Source organism: Aethalodelphis obliquidens, unplaced genomic scaffold (genome assembly GCF_003676395.1).
Source record: "Aethalodelphis obliquidens isolate GAN/ISIS:26980383/991018 unplaced genomic scaffold, ASM367639v1 scaffold6, whole genome shotgun sequence".
Taxonomy (NCBI): Eukaryota; Metazoa; Chordata; class Mammalia; order Artiodactyla; family Delphinidae; genus Aethalodelphis; species Aethalodelphis obliquidens.
In genome coordinates, this window is record NW_020837950.1 from 73748079 (window position 1) to 73767067 (window position 18989).

At 53.1% G+C, this 18989-nt stretch overlaps 1 protein-coding gene across 3 annotated transcripts in view; it reads right to left on the reverse strand.

Annotated features, from left to right (window-relative positions):
• The window catches only part of RGS12 (regulator of G protein signaling 12), a 93121-nt gene extending 75933 nt beyond the window's left edge, over positions 1–17188 (reverse strand). For all 3 annotated transcript variants that reach the window (XM_027103834.1, XM_027103833.1, XM_027103835.1), the window contains exons 1-2: positions 17044–17188; positions 12839–14816 (exon numbers count right to left, since the gene is read on the reverse strand). In XM_027103834.1, coding sequence (XP_026959635.1) covers positions 12839–14716 — 1878 coding nt within the window. In that variant the 5' untranslated portion in view covers positions 14717–14816; positions 17044–17188. The remainder of the gene's footprint in view (positions 1–12838; positions 14817–17043) is intronic.
• Between the last annotated feature and the right edge of the window lie 1801 nt (positions 17189–18989).

Here is an 18989-nt window from a genome sequence, read left to right on the forward strand (position 1 = left end):
CCGGGGACAGGCGCCCAGGCCCCGCCCCACAGGGCTGCTCTGTGACCACTGGCAAGCCCACTCAGGCCTTGTCAAGGCCCACACCCTTCCCCGCATCTGTGTCCAAGTCCCCCTTCTCCGCCCCCACCCCACCCCCGCGAGCAGCACCCTCTGCTCACTGCAGGGCCTTGTTAGCAAGTTACTAAATTTGACATATTCTCGAGAAAGATTTGTCTAAGAAATATCTTTTTCAAAAAATATGCCCAAAGCTGAGTCTATGTGTAAAATGTACCTGGAGCCCAGCGATCTCTCTAGAGACCCTCACCCCTGCCCCAGGGCCCCTCCTCGCCGCAAGGTGCGCCCCTTCAAGAGCCCCCTTCAGCCCCTTGCTGGGGGGGGGGGGGTCCCGAGGCTTCCACTCTCAGCAGGAACTGGAACCACAGAGCCCCAGCACCACCCCCCTGCACCATCTCCCCAGCTGCCTGGAAGCCCTGGGAGCAGCAGGGGCCTTTGCTCTGTGTGTGCTCCCTTCTGGGACCACCTGCCTGGCCGGGTGGCATCTGCTCAGAGAACACACAAGAGCAAAACTGCGTGGGGGCCTGGGTGCCCAGTAACAGGGAGCCCATCACTGGGGACAGGGGGTCCACGCGGCCGGAAGGAAAGCAGCCGCCTACACGTGGCCGTGCACGGGCGCGTTGCGGGACTGGGGCCTCAGAGGAGGAATAACGCCTACAGAGGTGTGAATCGACCCCGTGGTGACATTTCACCAACAGGGAGAAGCTTCAGCTCTTCTCCGGCTGCTCCTCAGCGAGAGTCCCTGCCCCCCACCGCGGTGTATGAAGATGGCTGTGCATCAATAAACTGCTGGAAAATCCCCGCTGATCTGGCGCCCCCTGCTGGCACTACATCACTCACTCTCCCCAGACAGAACTAAACAGTAGCGATTAGGCAAAAATGGCTACAAATCCGCTTTCTTCAAAGTCAACTCCACTTCTTAAATCGCAAACAACTCATCTTAACTGCTTGGGAAGGCGAGGGGCTGAGGGCTGCCCCAGCTCCGCCTCTCTGCCCGCAAGCGCCCCGTACGAGGGCCAGCCGCCGGCATGGACCTCAGCGTGAGCCCTTTGCGCTCCGGTACCCTGCTCTGGATGGTCAACTCAGAACAGGAGGGCGGAGGGCCCCTGAGGGAAGCCTTCGAGAGGAGAAACAGCCAGCAGATGGAGTGAGGGCAGAACTGGGCCGCTGACGCCTGCCCGCCTGCCCACCACCCAGGGAGAGGTCTCATTTTAGCACAAGCAGTGACCTGGACCAGCCAGTCCAGCCTCCTCAACCTACAGATGAGAGCCCAGCAGCCAGTGAAGGGCCTGCTCGGGCCCACACGGCCAGCAGGGCCCAGACCCAGATCTCGTTGCACCACAGTCAGAACCAGAAACTCCTAACTTAAGGGTATAAACACTAGACCAGAAGCCCCAGTGGGACAAGGGCTGTGTCCCCCCTCAACAGTGCCTGGCACACAGCAGGTGCTCAGTAAACACTTACTGAACAAATTAACCAAGGATGCCATTTAGCTTAAAACAGAGACCAGACCATCTGAAGACCTGCCCAAGAGAAGCCGAGGAGTAGGATTTCCAGCTGACATACTTACTTCTCCCGTTATATCAGTCAGAAAGCAAAACCACAGCAACTGGTCAACAGAGAATTTCCCACAAAGAACTGCTAACCAGGAATCAGAGAACTGAAAGGGCAGAAAGAGACTCCAAGATGCCAGGACGGGAAGCGGCTGCACCCCCGGGGCTGGGACAGTATGGGAAGAGGAGGACTTATTTAAACTCTGCAGCCAAATGAGGGGAAGGTGGGACCCGGACCTCGGACCTCAGAGGGGGCACAGGCAACGGCTGGTGTCTGGGGGGTGACAAGGCCCCGGACAAGGTGGGGAAACCACAAACTGGACTCAGCGGCAGCGGCAGGAGGACCCTCCTCCTCTCGCCTGGCCGCTGGGAGCAGAGCCAGGTGGGGACCCAGCTGGCAAGGGGAAGAGGGCACAGACCCCCTTCCCAGAGCCCATCACAGAAGGCGGGCTTGGGGCTGAGGGACAACAGCTGAGTAACAAGCACAACTTGTGAGATCTGGTTGCTACAAAACTCTCCATATCAGGAAGAATTCTAAGCCCCAAATCAAATCAATTTTAAAATCAACAAAATTCCATTTCCAACACAACACTGGACAAACACAGAGCGGTGACTCTGGAATAACGTGTGGGGGCTGAGGAAGGGCTCCTGGTCACAGTGAATCACCTTCTCGAGAAAGAAGCCAAGACTGGATGTCCTGCTCAAGGAAGAAAAGGGTGAATATGTAGGAAAGGACATCCAACTCGAGACAGAAAATTAAGGAATATGTTTGTTTATTCAATAAATATCTAAGAGCCAGGCAGCCATCAAGAGTGAAAACCTTAAAAAGACAGAAACAAGGTGTGTGGCAAAACGTCCAAGCCAATGAAGGAGGCGATGAAAAAGCAGGAGAACCAACAACAGCCTTGAAAGCAAGACACAAACAGAGGCAGGAAAGGAGCAGAGAGCCTAGGAAAAAACAGACTTACAGAAGGTGCACAGTAACACCATGGAACCAAAACTACACATGCCAGTAATCCCAATAAATATAAATGGACTAAATTTGCCAATTTATTACAGTCTTACTCTTGAATCTCAGAATGTCAAATTGGATCAGGAAAAACATGCAACTACCTGCCACTCATAGTAACAATCCTAGAACGTGGAGAAATGGAAAAGTTTAAAGAAAAGGACAGAAAATGCTGACTCAGAGAAAGCTTGTGTAGCTATGTTAATAACAGACAAAATAGATCTCATCTCTAATAGGGTTTTTAAATAAGAGATTCAATACACCAAAAAGGAAGAAAGTGAGGAAGAAGAGGAGGAAAAGGGGGAGAGAAATGCCACCATTGATTTTATAACTTTATGAGGTTAGAATAAACTTGATATCAAAACCAGACAAAAACAATGAGAGAAGGGAACACTATCAGACAGTTTTACTCATAAACACAGATTCAAAAATTTTACAAAAATACTAGCAGACCAAACCCATTAGTGTATAAAAAGATAAGCACAAGTTAGGCTTACCTCAGGAATGCAAGCATGGTTCAATATTCAAAACTCTATCAGTGTAACATACCACGCTAGCATTTTAAAGGAGGAAGCCCATTTGATTGTCTCAACGAACACAAAAAGAACCAAAAAAGAAAGGCCAAAATTCAACACCCATTCATGATGACAAGTATTAACAAATACGAACGGAAGTAATCCTGGCAAGGCAGCTGCACAAAGAAAGCAGTGAATCAATTGTACTTTTATATATCACAAAAGTTAACATTTACAATTTTTAAGTAGGCACCCATTTACAATAGTAATAAAATATATAAGGTACCTAGGAATAAATCTGGCCAAATAATCTAAGAAAAAAATCTAATTAACAACATTTATGAAGGTAGCTATAAAACTTTACTGAAAGAAAATAAAGAAAACCTAAATAAATGAAGAGAGGTACCATTTTCATGGATAGGAAGACTCAATATCCTACATATGTCAGTTCTCCCAATAAAAAAGTCAATAGCATTTTATTTTTTGGAGAATTTATTAGCTGATTGTAAAATCTATATGAAAGAGCAAGGCTCAAGCAAAGCCAAGATCAGATAAGGTGATTTGGCCTATCAGATACGAAGACTTACTACAAAGGTACAATTTTGAAGGTAAAGTGCAGTTGGGGTATTGGCAGTGGAGGACAGAGAACTGAGACCCACGTATGTGAACACACGGCACACGGCAGAGGGCACCACTGGGCCTCGTGAGAGCCTGAATTTAGTGCTCCAACAACCGGTCGACCACATAGAGGAAAAAATGGACTTGCCACCCACCTTATTCCATTCACAAAAATCAACTCCAAAAAAGTTTAGGGGAAAAAAAAAGGAGAAAATCTTTCTGTCCTCAGGGTAGTAGTGAATGTGTTATGTCAAAAGTGCAAGATAAAGGCTGACAAGCTGGATGACATTAAAGTGAATAACTTCTGTTCATCAAAATGCCACAGCAGGGCTTCCCTGGTGGCGCAGTGGTTGAGAGTCCGCCTGCCGATGCAGGGGACACGGGTTCGTGCCCCAGTCCAGGAGGATCCCACATCCCACGGAGCGGCTGGGCCCGTGAGCCATGGCCGCTGAGCCTGTGCGTCCGGAGCCTGTGCTCCGCAATGGGAGAAGCCACAACAGTGAGAGGCCCGCGTACCGCAAAAAAAAAAAAAAATGCCACAGGACACGGAACATGGAGAGGGCATTCACGGAACGCTTGTAATCGGCAAAGGTTAATAGCCAAAATCTGTAACTCCTACCAATTAGAGAGAAAGACAACCCAACAGAAAAATGGGCAAAGTTTTCAGTAGGTCCCTCACAAAGAGGAAATCAAATCTTTGTGCTCAAGGAAATGCAAACTAAAGCCGCAACAAGATACCATTTTACAACTAATAGATTGGCAAAAATTGGAGGAGTCTGGCGAAGGCAAGCTTCGGCAAGGATGTGGAGCGATCTGAGTTCTTACAGTAGCTGGTACGGGACTGCCAGGAAAACAGCATGTTTCTGCACGGTTACAGCATTCTGAGCAAATTTTACTGAGACTTGGGACCTGTACTAAAAGTTTCCACGTCCTGGGACTCAGCAGTTAAATTATGACCAAAGGGATGGTGAGAACTCCAGGTGAGACTGACATTTCAAAGGAACGAGGCCTGGAACACCTCCCAAAGAGGCTGATCTTATGTCCCTCCTGAAGACACCCACCTGCACTGCAAAGGGTGAGAGGAGAGACCCGGGATTTTTCCCCTGTCTAGAAAGAGGATTTGCTTAGAGTAACGGTTTCTCTCCCCTTAAGGAGGGGAAGGGGGCAGCACGTGTATAATCTCCTGGATCCCTGTTTGGGGAGTTGAGGGGTGATACCTGATGTGGTTCTCATTGCTCCAGTCCAGGGCAAGGACTGGGCACGGGGGAACCACTGTCGTATTGTACATCAGTAATTAAAGCTGTGTCTCTCCAGAGACCCGTCTACTGTCAATATGAACGGATACAGAGACCAAAAGCTTAACACCCGGCCCTGAGACAAACCAGCCATTCCGTTCTTTGGACAGACCCTGAGAAATGCCTTCATATACATGCCTGGAGACGTGTGCGAGAATGTTCACCAACACATCATCAGTCATTTTGTTAATGGCTCTGTGTGTGTGTGTGGGTGTGTGATGGTGGTATACTCACACAATGGAATGTTACATAGTTAGAATGATGAACTGCAGCTGCAGATGGTATCATGGATAAATCTTTGAAATGATATTCAGTGATTTCAAAACAGGTTGCATGAGACTGTGTTATAAAGCCATTTTTACAAAGCTGAAGAAACAGCAAAACTAATCAATAAGGGATTCAAGCACTTCAAACACTTCTGATTCTGGCAGTGGCCACTTAGCTCTGAATATTCTCCCTTTTCCTGGAAACTATACAAAACCAAAGAACAGCAAGGGGTGGCATTGCTTTGTGTCTCTGCTCCTTTGCTCCCATTTCCTTCACCTCAGTGTCCCCTACTCTCGTCCTACAGACTGCGTCCAGCTCTGGGAAGCCCTGCCCTGCCTATTCCAGGAGGGCCCAAGCGCTTCTCCCCTGCTCCCCCTAGCGCCTCCACCGGCCTGGGTCTCAAGGTCCACACGCAGCACCGAGCCCCCGAGAGAGCGCTCAGTGCACGTGGTCAGAAGGAAGGCCTTGCGCAGAGCGAGCCCATAGGGAGCTAAGGAGCCCAGAGTGCCCTTCCCAGCCCGGCCCCCGCCCCCGGCCCGGGCCCCTCTGCCCGGTGGTGTTATCTCCCCAGACCGGCTGACTCTCTCTCCGTTGTTCGCTTCCTTTCCTCTTGCTTGGGCAGAGAGTGATGCAATGTTGCCCAAGGGCATGGTTTACAAGGAGTGAAGATCAAAGCTGCTGTTTTTAGAGGGAATTATATCATGGGGCCCTAACCTGGCCTTTTTAGTATTCTCCAGAATTTTCTTAGAATCTATTTTAAAACTTCCTCTCATTGTACTAGAAAAACTGCACAAGATCTGTCTGTTGAATCCAATACTCTCCTGGCTGGATAGCTGATGATGTCATTAGCAATGCCATAGAAATACCACTACAGCTTCCAGTACCAATCCTCACTTTGCTCTCATTAAAAGAATTAAGAAAGTAATTTTCATTTGTTTCTCCGAAGGCATTATTTTTAGTAAGTAAAATATGTTCAGATTCCCATAATAAAAAAATCAAAACAACACAAAATAAAATTATAGTGTCCTGGACGCTTCCCAGTTTTCACTTACTAACCTGAGGTAACTACTACTATCTGTTTGGAGTGTTTCCTTTTAATTTTTTCTATATACTTACATATAAATATATGCATGCTTTAAAATGTCATAGGTTTATTTGGAGGGTATTGAAATACGTTACACAAAAGCGGGATCATATTAAATACGTACATGTGACCTGCTTTTTCGCTTCGGGCGTCTTGGGGGGCTTTCCACGTGGGTAATACCCCGCGCCACCCCCCATGGCAGAGCCCAGAGCCACAGTCCCCTCTCAGTGATGGCCATCTGGGCTGCACACCTGTCTGTGCAGCCACACTTCCCAGCCCCCCCTGCAGCAGGGTGCAGTCACGTGACGAGGCCTGGACAATGAGAAGCAGCAAGAGCTTGTGCAGCTTCTGCTGGGGCTCCACTGCTCCCTCCCCCCTCCTGCAGGCTCCCCCCTCCTGCCAGCCCCCCCCCACCTCCTGAGGCTCCCCCCACCTCCTGAGGCTCCCCCCTCCTCCTGCAGGCTCCCCCCACCTCTTGAGGCTCCCCCCTCCTCCTGCAGGCTCCCCCCTCCTGCAGGTTGGAATGTAGCGGAAGCTGTGTCTCCGTCTGACCTTCAAGTGGAGGCACAGCCGGGGAACCTGGCCCCTGATGAACGGGGAGCCCCCACACCAGCCCTGGGCAGCCCCACCCAAACTCTTAACAAACTTAATAAAATGGAAAAGCATCCATTTATAAACATTATTTAACTCTCGTCAACAATGTCATACACTCAGCTAAGTCTCCGGGTGATGCCCTCCCAGCCCCCAGCCCAATATCTCAGGGCTCCCCAAGGAGGAAACAGTTCAGGAGCATTGCCCGGGTCAGCGCACTAGGAGTCAGAGCATTGGATGTGACTGGGAGGAGGTCAAAATGCCGAGCATTCCCTCTGTAAACCTCCCACTTGACCAGTGTAATAAAAGAGCCTGAGAGGCGGAGACGTGTCCACCTGAACGAGCAAGTGTGGGAGAAGTGGGCCTTCTCCTTGGCCGGTTTCCCTCCAGGCTTCCACAGGAGTGAGGGGTCCCAGAAAGCCGGGATCTGGACTGCGCTAGGGTATAAAGGACCAAGAAGACAGTGACAAAGCCCTGGTAAAGGAGCATCCTGCAAAGACGGCTGACTGGACAGAGAACTGGTAGGACTCAGAGACCAGATGGGGACTGAACGCGGTGGCGTAGCCCCTCTAAGAGCTGGCTGGCTTCGTGCAACACAACAGAAAGGCTGCGTGCCAGACTTTCCAAGGGAACATTTAATACAAAGGGCTGTCAAGTATAACGTGGAAGCAATCATAAACACAGAGACCACGAAAGACCATCCTAGCTGCGAGAGAGACAGAGACAGACAGAAACAGAGAGAGAGAGAGGGCGCTATGGGGAGGGCGTCCTGGCAGTGGCCGCTCCCCAGGCCGGGGATCAGCTGTGCTTGCCCCTCACTGGTCACAAGCAACACGCCTCAGCGGCACAGGCGGCCAAGGCTGGCTTAAAAGGAGAAGCTGCGGGGGGCGCGGTGAGAAGTCCCCTAGGGGTGTGAAAAGCTCCAAGGTTTCCCCAGAACCCACAAGGCCATGGAGGGCTGTGCCCATGCGCAGCGCTGCGGCTGCACCGGCAGGAGTGGAGGCCCAAGCGGGGCCATCAGCTGCCTGGCTGAGCACTGAAGGCTCCACACACACAGGCCCCTCGGCAAAGACCAAGACTGACTGGCTCCAGGCATCGAAGGAGATCTCTGCCCCGTCACTAGCTGACCTCTAAGCGAACCAAGCCGAGACCTCGCGGCCACACACAACAGAGAATGCACCGGACAGAATTTGCTCAGAAAAGCCCCTAAACAAACAGCAACAAACAGCAAGGTGGGGAGAGCGCATCTCCGCTCCCAGGACAGCTGCGCGCTGCGTGGGGCGCCCTGCTGAGTTTCTGGGTTGCGCGAAGATCAGATGTTGTGTGCAGAGGGCGCCAGATGCTGGGCTGAGCCAGGCGGCCGAGTCTCGCCTCTTAGCGCCCAGCGCACACCTCTTTGCCAGCGCCGGACCCTGGAGCTGGGCCTTGCAGACGATGTTCTGTGGCCGGCTCTGCCAGCGGGGCTGCGCTGGTTCCCGTCGGGCTGTTTTCCGGGCGGCGGGAGCAGGCTGTGCCCACATCCTGCTCAGGACCATCGTTCTCCGGCAGCCTGTTCCCCGGACAGCCCTGGCTGCAGCCCCTCGGCCTCCTCCCCTTGGTGTTAAGGCTCCGCCTGGTTGCCGCCCTCGCCCCTCTGCCGCTTCCTCACTGGGGTTCCATTAGCGCTCGCTTGGCAGCGGGCCACCTCTGGTCTGGCTACCACTTCTTCAGGCTAACATCTCCCTGTCCAAATCGCTGGTGTGTTTTCTGTCTCCTGGCCAGATCCTGGCGGACACAGCCTGATTTTGCACAGAGTAAGACACTGAAGCCACTGTCACCACGGAGAGGAACTGACAGTAACTCCGGACACCTACTGCTCGACCTTCCACGGCCTCTGGCCCCTCCCCCTCCTGCTCCTAACGCCTCTTCCTCTTCGCATTTCCAGCACTTCCTTCCTCCATCCCTTCCTGGCCTGTCCTCCGCTCATCCTGACAAGCCGCCAGCCAGCTCGAGCCAGGCCAGGAGGGACACCAGGAGGCCCACCTTAGAACCCTGGAAGCTTCTGCCGCTCCAGCAGGGGCTGTGGGATTAGACTGCACTAATAATGCAGGGGAACCCAGTTAGCAAAGACCTATGGATACACTTGCAGAGATTAGAGCTGGAACGCAATACAATACAATTTATTACTACTTATTTTTAGATAAATCATGTGTCCCATCACGTCACGAAAGGAACGCCACCTGACTGTGGGCAAGTCGCTCGATGTGTATAAACCCTACTCTCCTTGTCAGTAAGATAATGAGCTCATAGGGCAAATAAGGAGATAAAGCGCGCTGCAAACACTGAACGCTACACTGCTACTTTCCAGCGCTGGAAGCATCAGTCCCATGTCAAGCACTTCAATAACAGCCAATACCTTCGTTTTCACTACATTTTTGTTGAAGGTTAAAGAACATTAAAAAGAAGCCCAAGGCCCTCCTAAGCACAGTCCACTGCTCTCTGACAAAGGGGCAAAGACAATACAAGGGGGCAATGATTGTCTTTTCTACAAACGGTGCTGGAACAAGAGATATCCGCATGCAAAAAAAAAAAAGTGAATCTAGATACAGACCTTACACCCTTCAGAAATTAACTCAAAACGGATCACAGACCTGGATGTAAAATAAAAAACCATAAAACTCCTAGAAGATAGCAGAGGAGGAAACCCAGACGACCGTGGGTTTAGTGATGCCTTTTTGGTACAACACCAAAGGCACGAACCACCAAAGAAAGAACTGACAAGCTGGACTTCATTAAAATTTAAAACTTCTACTCTGTGAAAAACAGTATCAAGAGAATGAAAAGACAAGCCACAGAATGGGAGAAAATATTTGCAAAAGACACATCTGATGAAGGACTGCTACTCAAAATAAACAAAGAACTTAGGTGGCGCAGTGGTTAAGAATCCGCCTGCCAATGCAGGGGACACGGGTTCAATCCCTGGCCCAGGAAGATCCCACATGCCGTGCAGCAACTAAGCCCGTGTGCCACAACTGCTGAGCCTGCGCTCTAGAACCCACGAGCCACAACTACTGAGCCCGTGTGCCACAACTACTGAAGCCCGCGTGCCACAACTACTGAAGCCCACACACCTAGAGCCCATGCTCCGCAATAAGAGAAGCCACCACAATAAGAAGCCCACGCACCACAACGAAGAGTAGCCCCCGCTCGCCGCAACTAGAGAAAGCCCACACACCGCAACGAAGACCCAACGCAGCCAAAAATAAAAACAAATAAATAAATAAATTTATATTTAAAAAAAGGAACTAAAGACCTGTTTCTTAAAAAAAAAAAACTCAACAGTAAGAAAACAAACAATCTGTTAAAAATAGGTCAAAGATCTCAACGGACACCTCACCAAAGAAAATATACAGATGACAAGTAAGCATATGAAAAGATGCTCAACCTCACATGCCATCAGGGGAGATGCAGAGTAAAACAACAGTGAGATGCCACTACCTACGTGTCAGGACAGCAAAAACGCTGAACACTGACACCACCAAACTGGGGCCCAAATGTGAAGCAACAGAAACTTTCATCACTGCTGGTGGGAATGCAAAGCGGCGCAGCCACTTTGGAAGACAGTTTCTTACAAAGCTAAACATTCTCTCACCACACGAGCCAGCAATCCCACTCCTTGGTACTTACCCAGAGGAGTTGAAAACTTATGTCCACACCAAAACCTGCAGGCACACAGATGTTTATAACAGTTTTACTCATAGTTGCCGGAACTTGGAAGCCACCAAGGTGTCCTTCAGAAGGTGAATGGATACATCAACTGTGGTACCTCCACGTAACGGAACAGTACTCAGTGCTAAAGAGAAATGAGCGATCAAGCCATGAAAAGACATGGAGGAACCTTCAATGCATAGCACGAAGTGAAAGAAGCCAGTCTGAAAAGGCTACAGACTGTATGATTCCAACTATACGACAGCTGGAAAAGGCAAAACTACGGAGACAGGGGAAAAAATCAGTGGTTGCTGGGGGAGAGCAGGGGAGGGCTGAACAGGCAGGGCACGGAGGACTTTTAGGGCAGTGAAACCACCCTGTCTGATTCTACAATGGTGAGTACACGTCACTATAATCTGTTCAAGCCCACAGAATGCACACCACCGACAGCGACCCTAATATAAACTATGGACTCCGGGGTTACTGACTGTGACAAAGGTACCCTCTGGTGAGAGGCTGATGGTGGCGAGGCTGCACGCCTTTGAGGGTAGAGAGAACTCCCTGTGCCTCCCTCTCAATTTCATTATAAACCTAAAACTGCTCTCAAAAATAAAGTCTTCAAAACAAGAGAGACGACGAAGCCCAAGGTTTGACTCATGAATCTGCTTCCTCCTGACTGCTGAGCCTTAGACAAGTCACTTAGCCCTCAAGGACCGGTCACCTCGCCTGGAGAGCGGGGAGCACGGCACCCTGTCTCTGGGTGTCCTGAGGTCAGAGGCCCTGTGGGGATTGCCACCAAGTGAACGGGCACGAGGGTGCACCGCAGTCTGCCAGACAAACACCACTTATTCCTGCCAGTGTAACAGTTCACATGCACAGCGGCAATGGAGAAAACCCATTTGTGGGTTATGTTAAAAGAGGTGGTGAATTCCCCAATTTCTGATAACATTTTAGCCACCTTCCAGGGCCTTCCCTCCCTAAGCCCTCCCCAAACCAGGGAAGCCCAGGCCGAAGCTGCCGCCCACGCCGCCCACACTGCAGGTGAAAGGAGAGCCCAGCCCATGCAGTCCCACCGAGGGAACGGCAGGGAAGGTGCGCACAAGGGCAGAAGTCCCGCTAGCCCGGCCACTGTAGGAATTCAGTCAAAACCTGCGTGACTACAACTGTGTTTTATACAAAAGCACAAATCTATGCTTAGATACATCACAGTGTTACATGGTCATTTAGGGGAGCTAAAACTACGGGAGGCCTGTCCTTTCCTTCGTCTTTAAGTTTTCTCTGATGTGTTCTACGATGAAAAATAGTAAGACTTGGGAAGGGGACGGATCCTGAACAGAACGTTCAACACACTCCACGGCCCAGGCCACAGCACTCCTCCAGTCTTTGGAGGGTCTTCCTGTGGGATTTTCAGCTGCTGGGAACAAAAATGTGAACAAACGCAGAAAAGGTGTTTTAAATCACAAAGGTCCCCTGAGAACGGTTCCTTCCAAGCCAGCGAGCTGAGGGCCAGCCCTCCTCTCACCCGCGGGCGGCTGCGTCTCAGCCTGCCCCGCCAGCACCGCCCCAGCCTGCCAGGGCCAGCCCTCCTGCTGCGCTGAGTCCCTCCCCCAACTCGGAACCAAGCTCCCGGCCCCGCCCCCAGCTGTCTGATGCTCAAGCCACCAGCCACTGCCAACTTCAGCTGGCGTTTTTTTCGTAGCAGGACTTTCTCAATGAAGGACTTTCTCAATGAAGGAAACACCAAGGTGAAGCTCCCCGTCCTGAAGCGACCAGTCTCTGTGCTTCCAGAATTTTCTCGCTTCAAAAGGGCGTGAGGCCTCAGCCACCGGGGCCAGAGACGAAGTGGGCTTCAAAGGGGCTGCCAGAACAGGCCCCTCCAGCACCCACGGCAGCAGGAAAGGGTGGGCAGCGGGGAGGAGGGCCTCACCCTGGCCAGGAGGTCACCATCTCTTCCACCACCACCTGTCCCACCTGACGTCCCGCCCCGCCCCGCCCAGAGCCAGGGCAAATCCAGGCGGACGTGCCCTGAAGCCGACATAGGCCGCCAGGGCAGCCAGAGGAAGGCAGGACTGGGAACTGGGCAATGAAGGTGCCGTCGCACATCAGTAACTGACCGAGTTATGAGAGCACGCTCACCTTTCCGGACCCTCCCCTAACAGGCTTACCTTTTTGTCTTCCTTAGTCTTTCTAACATTTCGATGGGGGCCAAAAATGTTCTGCATCCCGAGAGCCTTCCTGGCCCAGTCCCTTTTCTGGGTGCTGGGCGCGGGCTGCGCGGGGCTGCCCTCCAGCCGGTAGCGGTCAGCGGGAATCTTGCTCATGGGAGGGGGCAGCGTGCCACAGTTGATGCTGGACCAGCCGTCGGTGGAGTCCGTGTAAGACTCCTGGTCGCTGGTGTGCCCGCACTGCCACTCCTGCAGGACGTGGACCGGGAGCCATCGCTGGCCAAAGCCACCACCAGGGCCCGCAGCGCCCCTCTTGGAAGGAGGAACCGAGCAACGCAAGGATGCCGGGGGGGCTTCCACGTGAGGAGTGGGCCCCAGGTGCTTACCGAGGTCCCGGCACCTGTCGGCCTGCAGAGCGGCCTCAAACGGGGCCCCCTCGGGGTCGTGGCCGAAGGCCCCATTCCAGGGGCCGCCCCAGGGCTGGGAGCCCCGCCCGACCACACCCTCCCAGGCGCTGCCGCTGGGGCCGTGCCTGCTCGAGCTGGCGCCCAGGTCCAGCACGAGCACCCGGCTGCTTCTGTCCTCGTGGGTGAAGTTCCCGATGCCGCTGTCGCTGTTGCTGCTGGTGCTGGTGTTCTGGTGAGCGTCTGCGTCCCCGTCCGCAAAGGCCCGGGCCCGCACGCCCTCAATCAGTTCGCCCATGTCCCGGTACAGCACGGAGATGAACTGCAGGACTGGAAGCGAGGACGCAGGGAACTCCAGGCAGCCGTTGGTGTCAGGGTCGGCCGTGCACTCAAACCCGAAGCGCCGGGCGATGCCCTGGTGGATCTTGTGACTGAACAGGTCCGGGTCCACCATGAACACGTGGCAGGACGTCCGCAAAGCGCCCTCCTCCTCCTGCGCCAGGCTCCCGTCGTCGGCCGCCTGCATGGTCACCAGCCCGAAAAACCTCCTGTCGTCTGGGCACACGGCGCTGAACGCCAGCCTCTCGGCCGGGTATCGGGCCAGGACAGCGGCCTTGTCCGTGCAGAGCTGCACGCAGTCATGCATGATCTGCATGGTCACCAGCGAGTGGATCTTCTGCTCGGCCCGCAGGCGCCGCAGGCAGCCCCGGATGGCCTGCACGCTGTCCGACTCCAGGCTGCAGCTGGTGGACGGCAGCTCGATGGAGCCCAAGTAGCCCACGACCATGGCCACGTTCAAAATGCTCGCGTCCACCCCAAAGTCTTCGTGGGTCTCCAGCCCAACGCTGAAAACAGAATCATCGTTCACAGCTCTCGGTATCTCCTCCTTAGCTAGCAGGCTGGTATTTGGATTATTTACACCTTCATGGCCAAGGTCAAATCGCCCAGTGGCTGATTCTGAAAGGGATCTTTGTTTCAACTTCAAGGGCTCTGAACTGCTTGCTCGAAGACCAGGGTTTTCAAAGATCATGTTGAGAATCCCTCCGGACTGCATTTCCTCAACGACTCTCTCTGCTCTGTTTATACCTAACGCCTTAGAGTCGAGCTTGGGCTTCAGCCAGCCTTTTCCTTCATAAAATCCAACCTCTTCATCACTGGAGCAGGACTCCAGGTGGCCGATGCCCTCACCAATCACCATGTGCAGGACACCAGAACATTTCCCAATTAACTTCACCACGTCCTCATGAGATGCTGTCTTCACGTTGATCTCGTTGACAGCAAGTATCTGGTCGCCAGCACGGAGGCCCACAAAATCCGCAGGGCTGCCTCTCATGACACAGCTGAGCACACAGGGCGCCTGCCCGGAAAGCGCAAATCCGTACCCCGCCCTTCCTCTGGCCACCTCCACGCTCCGCATCCGGGGGGGCGCCGTCCCGAGCAGCGGCCGCTCCCCCAGGTCCCCCGCTCTGTACATCTCAAAGTGCTTCCGAGACCAGGAGCATAGCTCACTAGGCCGGCGGATCCGTGGTTCAGGGAATGCTGGAAGCTACCATGGTTCTCCTTGAAATAATGCCCTAAGGAAGAAGAATAAAGAGCTCGTTGTTAAAGATCTCATATTTATACTGCTTACTGCTACTACCCAAACATAAAAAGATACCTCACGACAAAACCGTCACAGGAAGAGTCTCGTTGCCCCACAAATGTCAACGTGAAGGAGACACACTACCTCTGTGCAGCAAATCTTAAAGTCAGCCTAAGAAATCTTCCAAAGCAGAAGGCCTTTCCCAGGGCTGGTATCCTCCCCAACTCGGATCTCGCCAAGGCTAATCCCACCCCGGGTTTGAGGAACACAGGACTCCCGCAGAATCTGCTTCCTCCCTGTCTAGATGGAAAGAGGAGAGCCCTTGGACCCTAATCACTCAAGGGTGTGGCCCAAGGACCAGTGCCCAGCTCCCCGGAGCTCCCTGCCATGCACTGAGCCAGGGGCAGAGCCGAGGGCGGAAAGGCAGCTGCGTGGCCCCTAGTCCATCCCCGTCTTTGATCACAAGCTCCCTCCACGCAAAGTTCTCCCCCAGGAAGTGTTGTCAGCTTGTTTTCCCTCATATCCACCACCCTCGCTCAAGTAATTTATTTTGAACAAAGCACTGTGTGGAGAAAACACATTAGTCTGAAATATTGGGTTGGCCAAAAAAGTTCGTTTGGGTTTTCCCATAAGATGTTACAGAAAAACACAAAGGAACTTTTTGGCCAACCTGATACTATAGAGGCTGCCTGACAGCACAGAGGAAACAACCAAAAAGAGCAAAGGAATTTAAACTTAACTGTTCCAGGGGGATGACTTCACAATAGAAAGTACTGGTTGTCACTGAAAAAAGACCCATGTCGGGATCCCCAAGACCACCGCTGGGCTTCCAGCAGGAGGACACGCAGGGCTCACGTATACTCAAGGCTCTGATCCATCACAGCGAAGGGCTGTGAAGCAGAACCACCGAAGGGAGAGGGCCTGGGGGCGAGCTTCCAGAACCCCGTCCCGTGGAGTCACGCGGGCCGCGTTCCACCCCCAGCGACACGCTGTCCCCAGGGAAGCTCGTCAGAGACTCAGAACCGGGGCTCTCATTGGGGGCCCGCAGGCTCCGCAGGCCCCTCTGCCGGGCACACACCGAACTCCAGCCCCGGGGAGGGGGGAAGGGTGTCAGCACAGACACAGCAGGGGAGGCCCAGGGAGCCCCCCATCCCGACACCCCAGCTCCCGGACGCCAGCCCAGGGCCAGCCCCGCACGCGGGCCTCGCAGAGGGCGGCAGCCAGGCCCGCTGGGAGGACTCCTCTCCCCACAAATCCCTTCAGAGATCACTTTGAAAAGCAATACAGTGAGTGATTGTATTGTGAAGATCCAAAACATAAGAGAACATGTTTTTTAAAGAGTATATGTTTTTTAAATAATTGTTTTAAAGTTGTCAGGAGAAATTCTCACGTCTTGGGATAAAGTTTCCAGTAACAGAAGCGTAACTCAGAGTAACTGATGTATACACACCAAAAAGTGAAAGAACTGGACAAAATGGAAAGTATACTATTCGATGACTCAGGAGCAGCTGCAAGTGACAAAACACTGACATGCAGGACGCATGCTTGAGTAGAATTATTTCATGACAATAAGAGTGAAAAGACAATTTATTTATAAACTACCATGTTATTCAATACCTAAGTGATGCTAAATTAATCATTTAAATATTAGGACTGGAATTTAACTATTTAATATTCATCATTAAAAATGTGTATATTAAAGTCTGCCATGAACTATGCTTTAGGGTCTTCTCATTGGATCTTCTAAAGGGGTGTGGGCTACACAACACCCCAGAGACGCCACGTCCAGATCCCTGGAACCTGTCACCTCACGTGGCCGAGGGGACCTTGCAGATGTGATGGAGTGAAGGGTTCCGAGATGGGAGGTCACCCTGGATTCGCCGGGGGCGGGGAGGTGGGGGCCATGATCACAGGGTCCTGGCAGAGGGAGAGGGGGGGGGGGGGGGGGGGGGGAGTCAGAGAGCAGAGCAACGGGCCTGGAAGCGGGGGAAGGGGCCTCGCCGGGGGCCTCCAGGAGGAACCAGCCCTGCCCGCACCCGGCCTCCGCCCGCGACACTGATTCTGGACTCCTGGTCCCAGACTGTAAGGGCGTAAATCTGAGTTGTTTCAAGCCACTGAGTTTGTGGTCACTTGTTTCAGCAACCACTGGAGAACTCGCAAAAGGGGAATCGCCCTATTGGTGGGGAGAGAGGATGCAGTGCACGCATCACACATCCCACCTGAAAAATGCTCACAACAGCGTCTGGCTCCCAGCAGTGTAGGCTGTCACCGTGAACTCACTGGGACAGGGTTAGCGAGGCCCTCCTGGTTCCTCCAGGAACAGAAACCCCCTGGCTTTCTCTTCCAAACAGTAACAGATGTTGCCTGTATGAAAAAAATAATTTCCCAGTTTTATATGCAGAATTACTCCATGATTCATCCGACCACCATGGAGTCACAACACTGTGTGACACAATATTCGATGACAGTCTTGTAGGTGGTTTACCCAAACATTTCTATTAGACTCTTACTGTCATGCTCTTCTATCTATTAAAAATAGTTTCTAATTCATACTAGTAATATCTTGATACCTAATAATCACATTTTGTAATCCAACCTACAGGTTAATTTTTCCTTAAACTGTACCAGTTAATAGTAAAACTGGTGGAACAGACAGTGAAATTCAGAAGAAACCCCTGGGCGCTAGTTTCCAACCTCACCCGGCACGTCTGCCACCCGGGCTCCCGCTCTCGCTCCTGCGCTCAGAGGCCCCGGCTTCCGAGCTCTGAGCAGAGGCCAGCCCCGACCCACTGCGCACGGCCCAGGTGATCCACACGTGGGTGACAGCACTTGCAACACCCCGACTTGAGACCGTCTGCTACGGGCTGAGTGTTTGTGTCCCCAAGTTCACACGTGGAGATGCTAACCCAGTGGGAAGATCCGGAGGCGGGGCCTTGGCAGCGATCAGGTTGGATGAGGTCATGAGGGTGGAGCCCCCACGATGGGACTAGTGTCCCTGTGGCTCCAGGGGAGACCCGGGAGCCCCTGCGCTCTGCCCTCCACCACGTGAGGAACCAGGAAGTGGGTCTCACCAGACTCCGGATCTGCCAGCGCCTTGATTTCGGACTTCCAGCCCCAGAACTAGGAGAAATCAACGCCTGTGGTTTAAGCCCCTCGGTGTAGGGAATTCTGCTACAGCAGCGGAGCGGACGAAGACATCAGCTAATTAGCCAGCCTCCTTGTTTCGCAGAAAAGGTAACCAGGTCGGAAAGGAGTGCTTCTTCCAAGGGCCACCTCCCGATGGCTCAGTCAGCTAGGACACCAGGGCCTCCCCTCTCTGCACACCCCGCTACCACCGTCAGCCACTCATCCTTCAAACCAACGAGATCTAGAAATAAACACCAGGTGCCTACCCCTTTCCACGGTTTAGATCTGGCAAAAATGAGTCCTGTCCTGATGAATTTCTCCACTCACAGGCACCGAGTGAATGCCTACCTGGGCCAGGCAGCGCCCCAGACCAAGAAGCTACAGAGAGGGTCCCAGCCCTGCCCAGCAGCCCGCCGTCCCCAGAGAGGGAGGGGCAAGAGGAGGCGAACAGCCATCACTCCGGAGCAGGGCGAGTGCCAGCCCCGGCCCTATGCTCGGGTGCCCAGGAGTCTGCGGCAGATGGGCCGGGAAAGCCATCCCAGGAGGGGGCGACTGGCACAGCCGCAGTTCGGCCTCCACCTCTGCCCGTGAGATGGGCGATCTGTGGGGACGGCGCTGCGGGTCTCATGGCTGTGCCGCAAAGGCGACAGATGTTCACGGGGCAACAGGCCGAGCTGAGCACGGGGTCAAAAGACCAAAGCAACAAAGAACAACCACAACAGGGCGCGGAAACGAGCGGGAGGGAGAGAAGCTGAGGACCAGGAGGCAGAAAGCACCCAGCGCACGGAGGAGACGCGGGAAGTCCAGGAATAAGGGCAAGACAGCCCCGGAACGGCGGCCGTGGGGAAGCCGCACAGTCCACGGCGTGCGCCGCGCCGCTCTGGGGGCTTTACACTTACTAACTCGTGTGGGTGAAACGTCGCTATGATGTAGGTACGATTATTATTCTCATTTTGCAGAGGAGGAAACGGAGGCACAGAGAAGTGAAGTAACTTGTCTTCAGCTGCACAGCTAATCAGTGTCAGAGGTGGACTTGAAC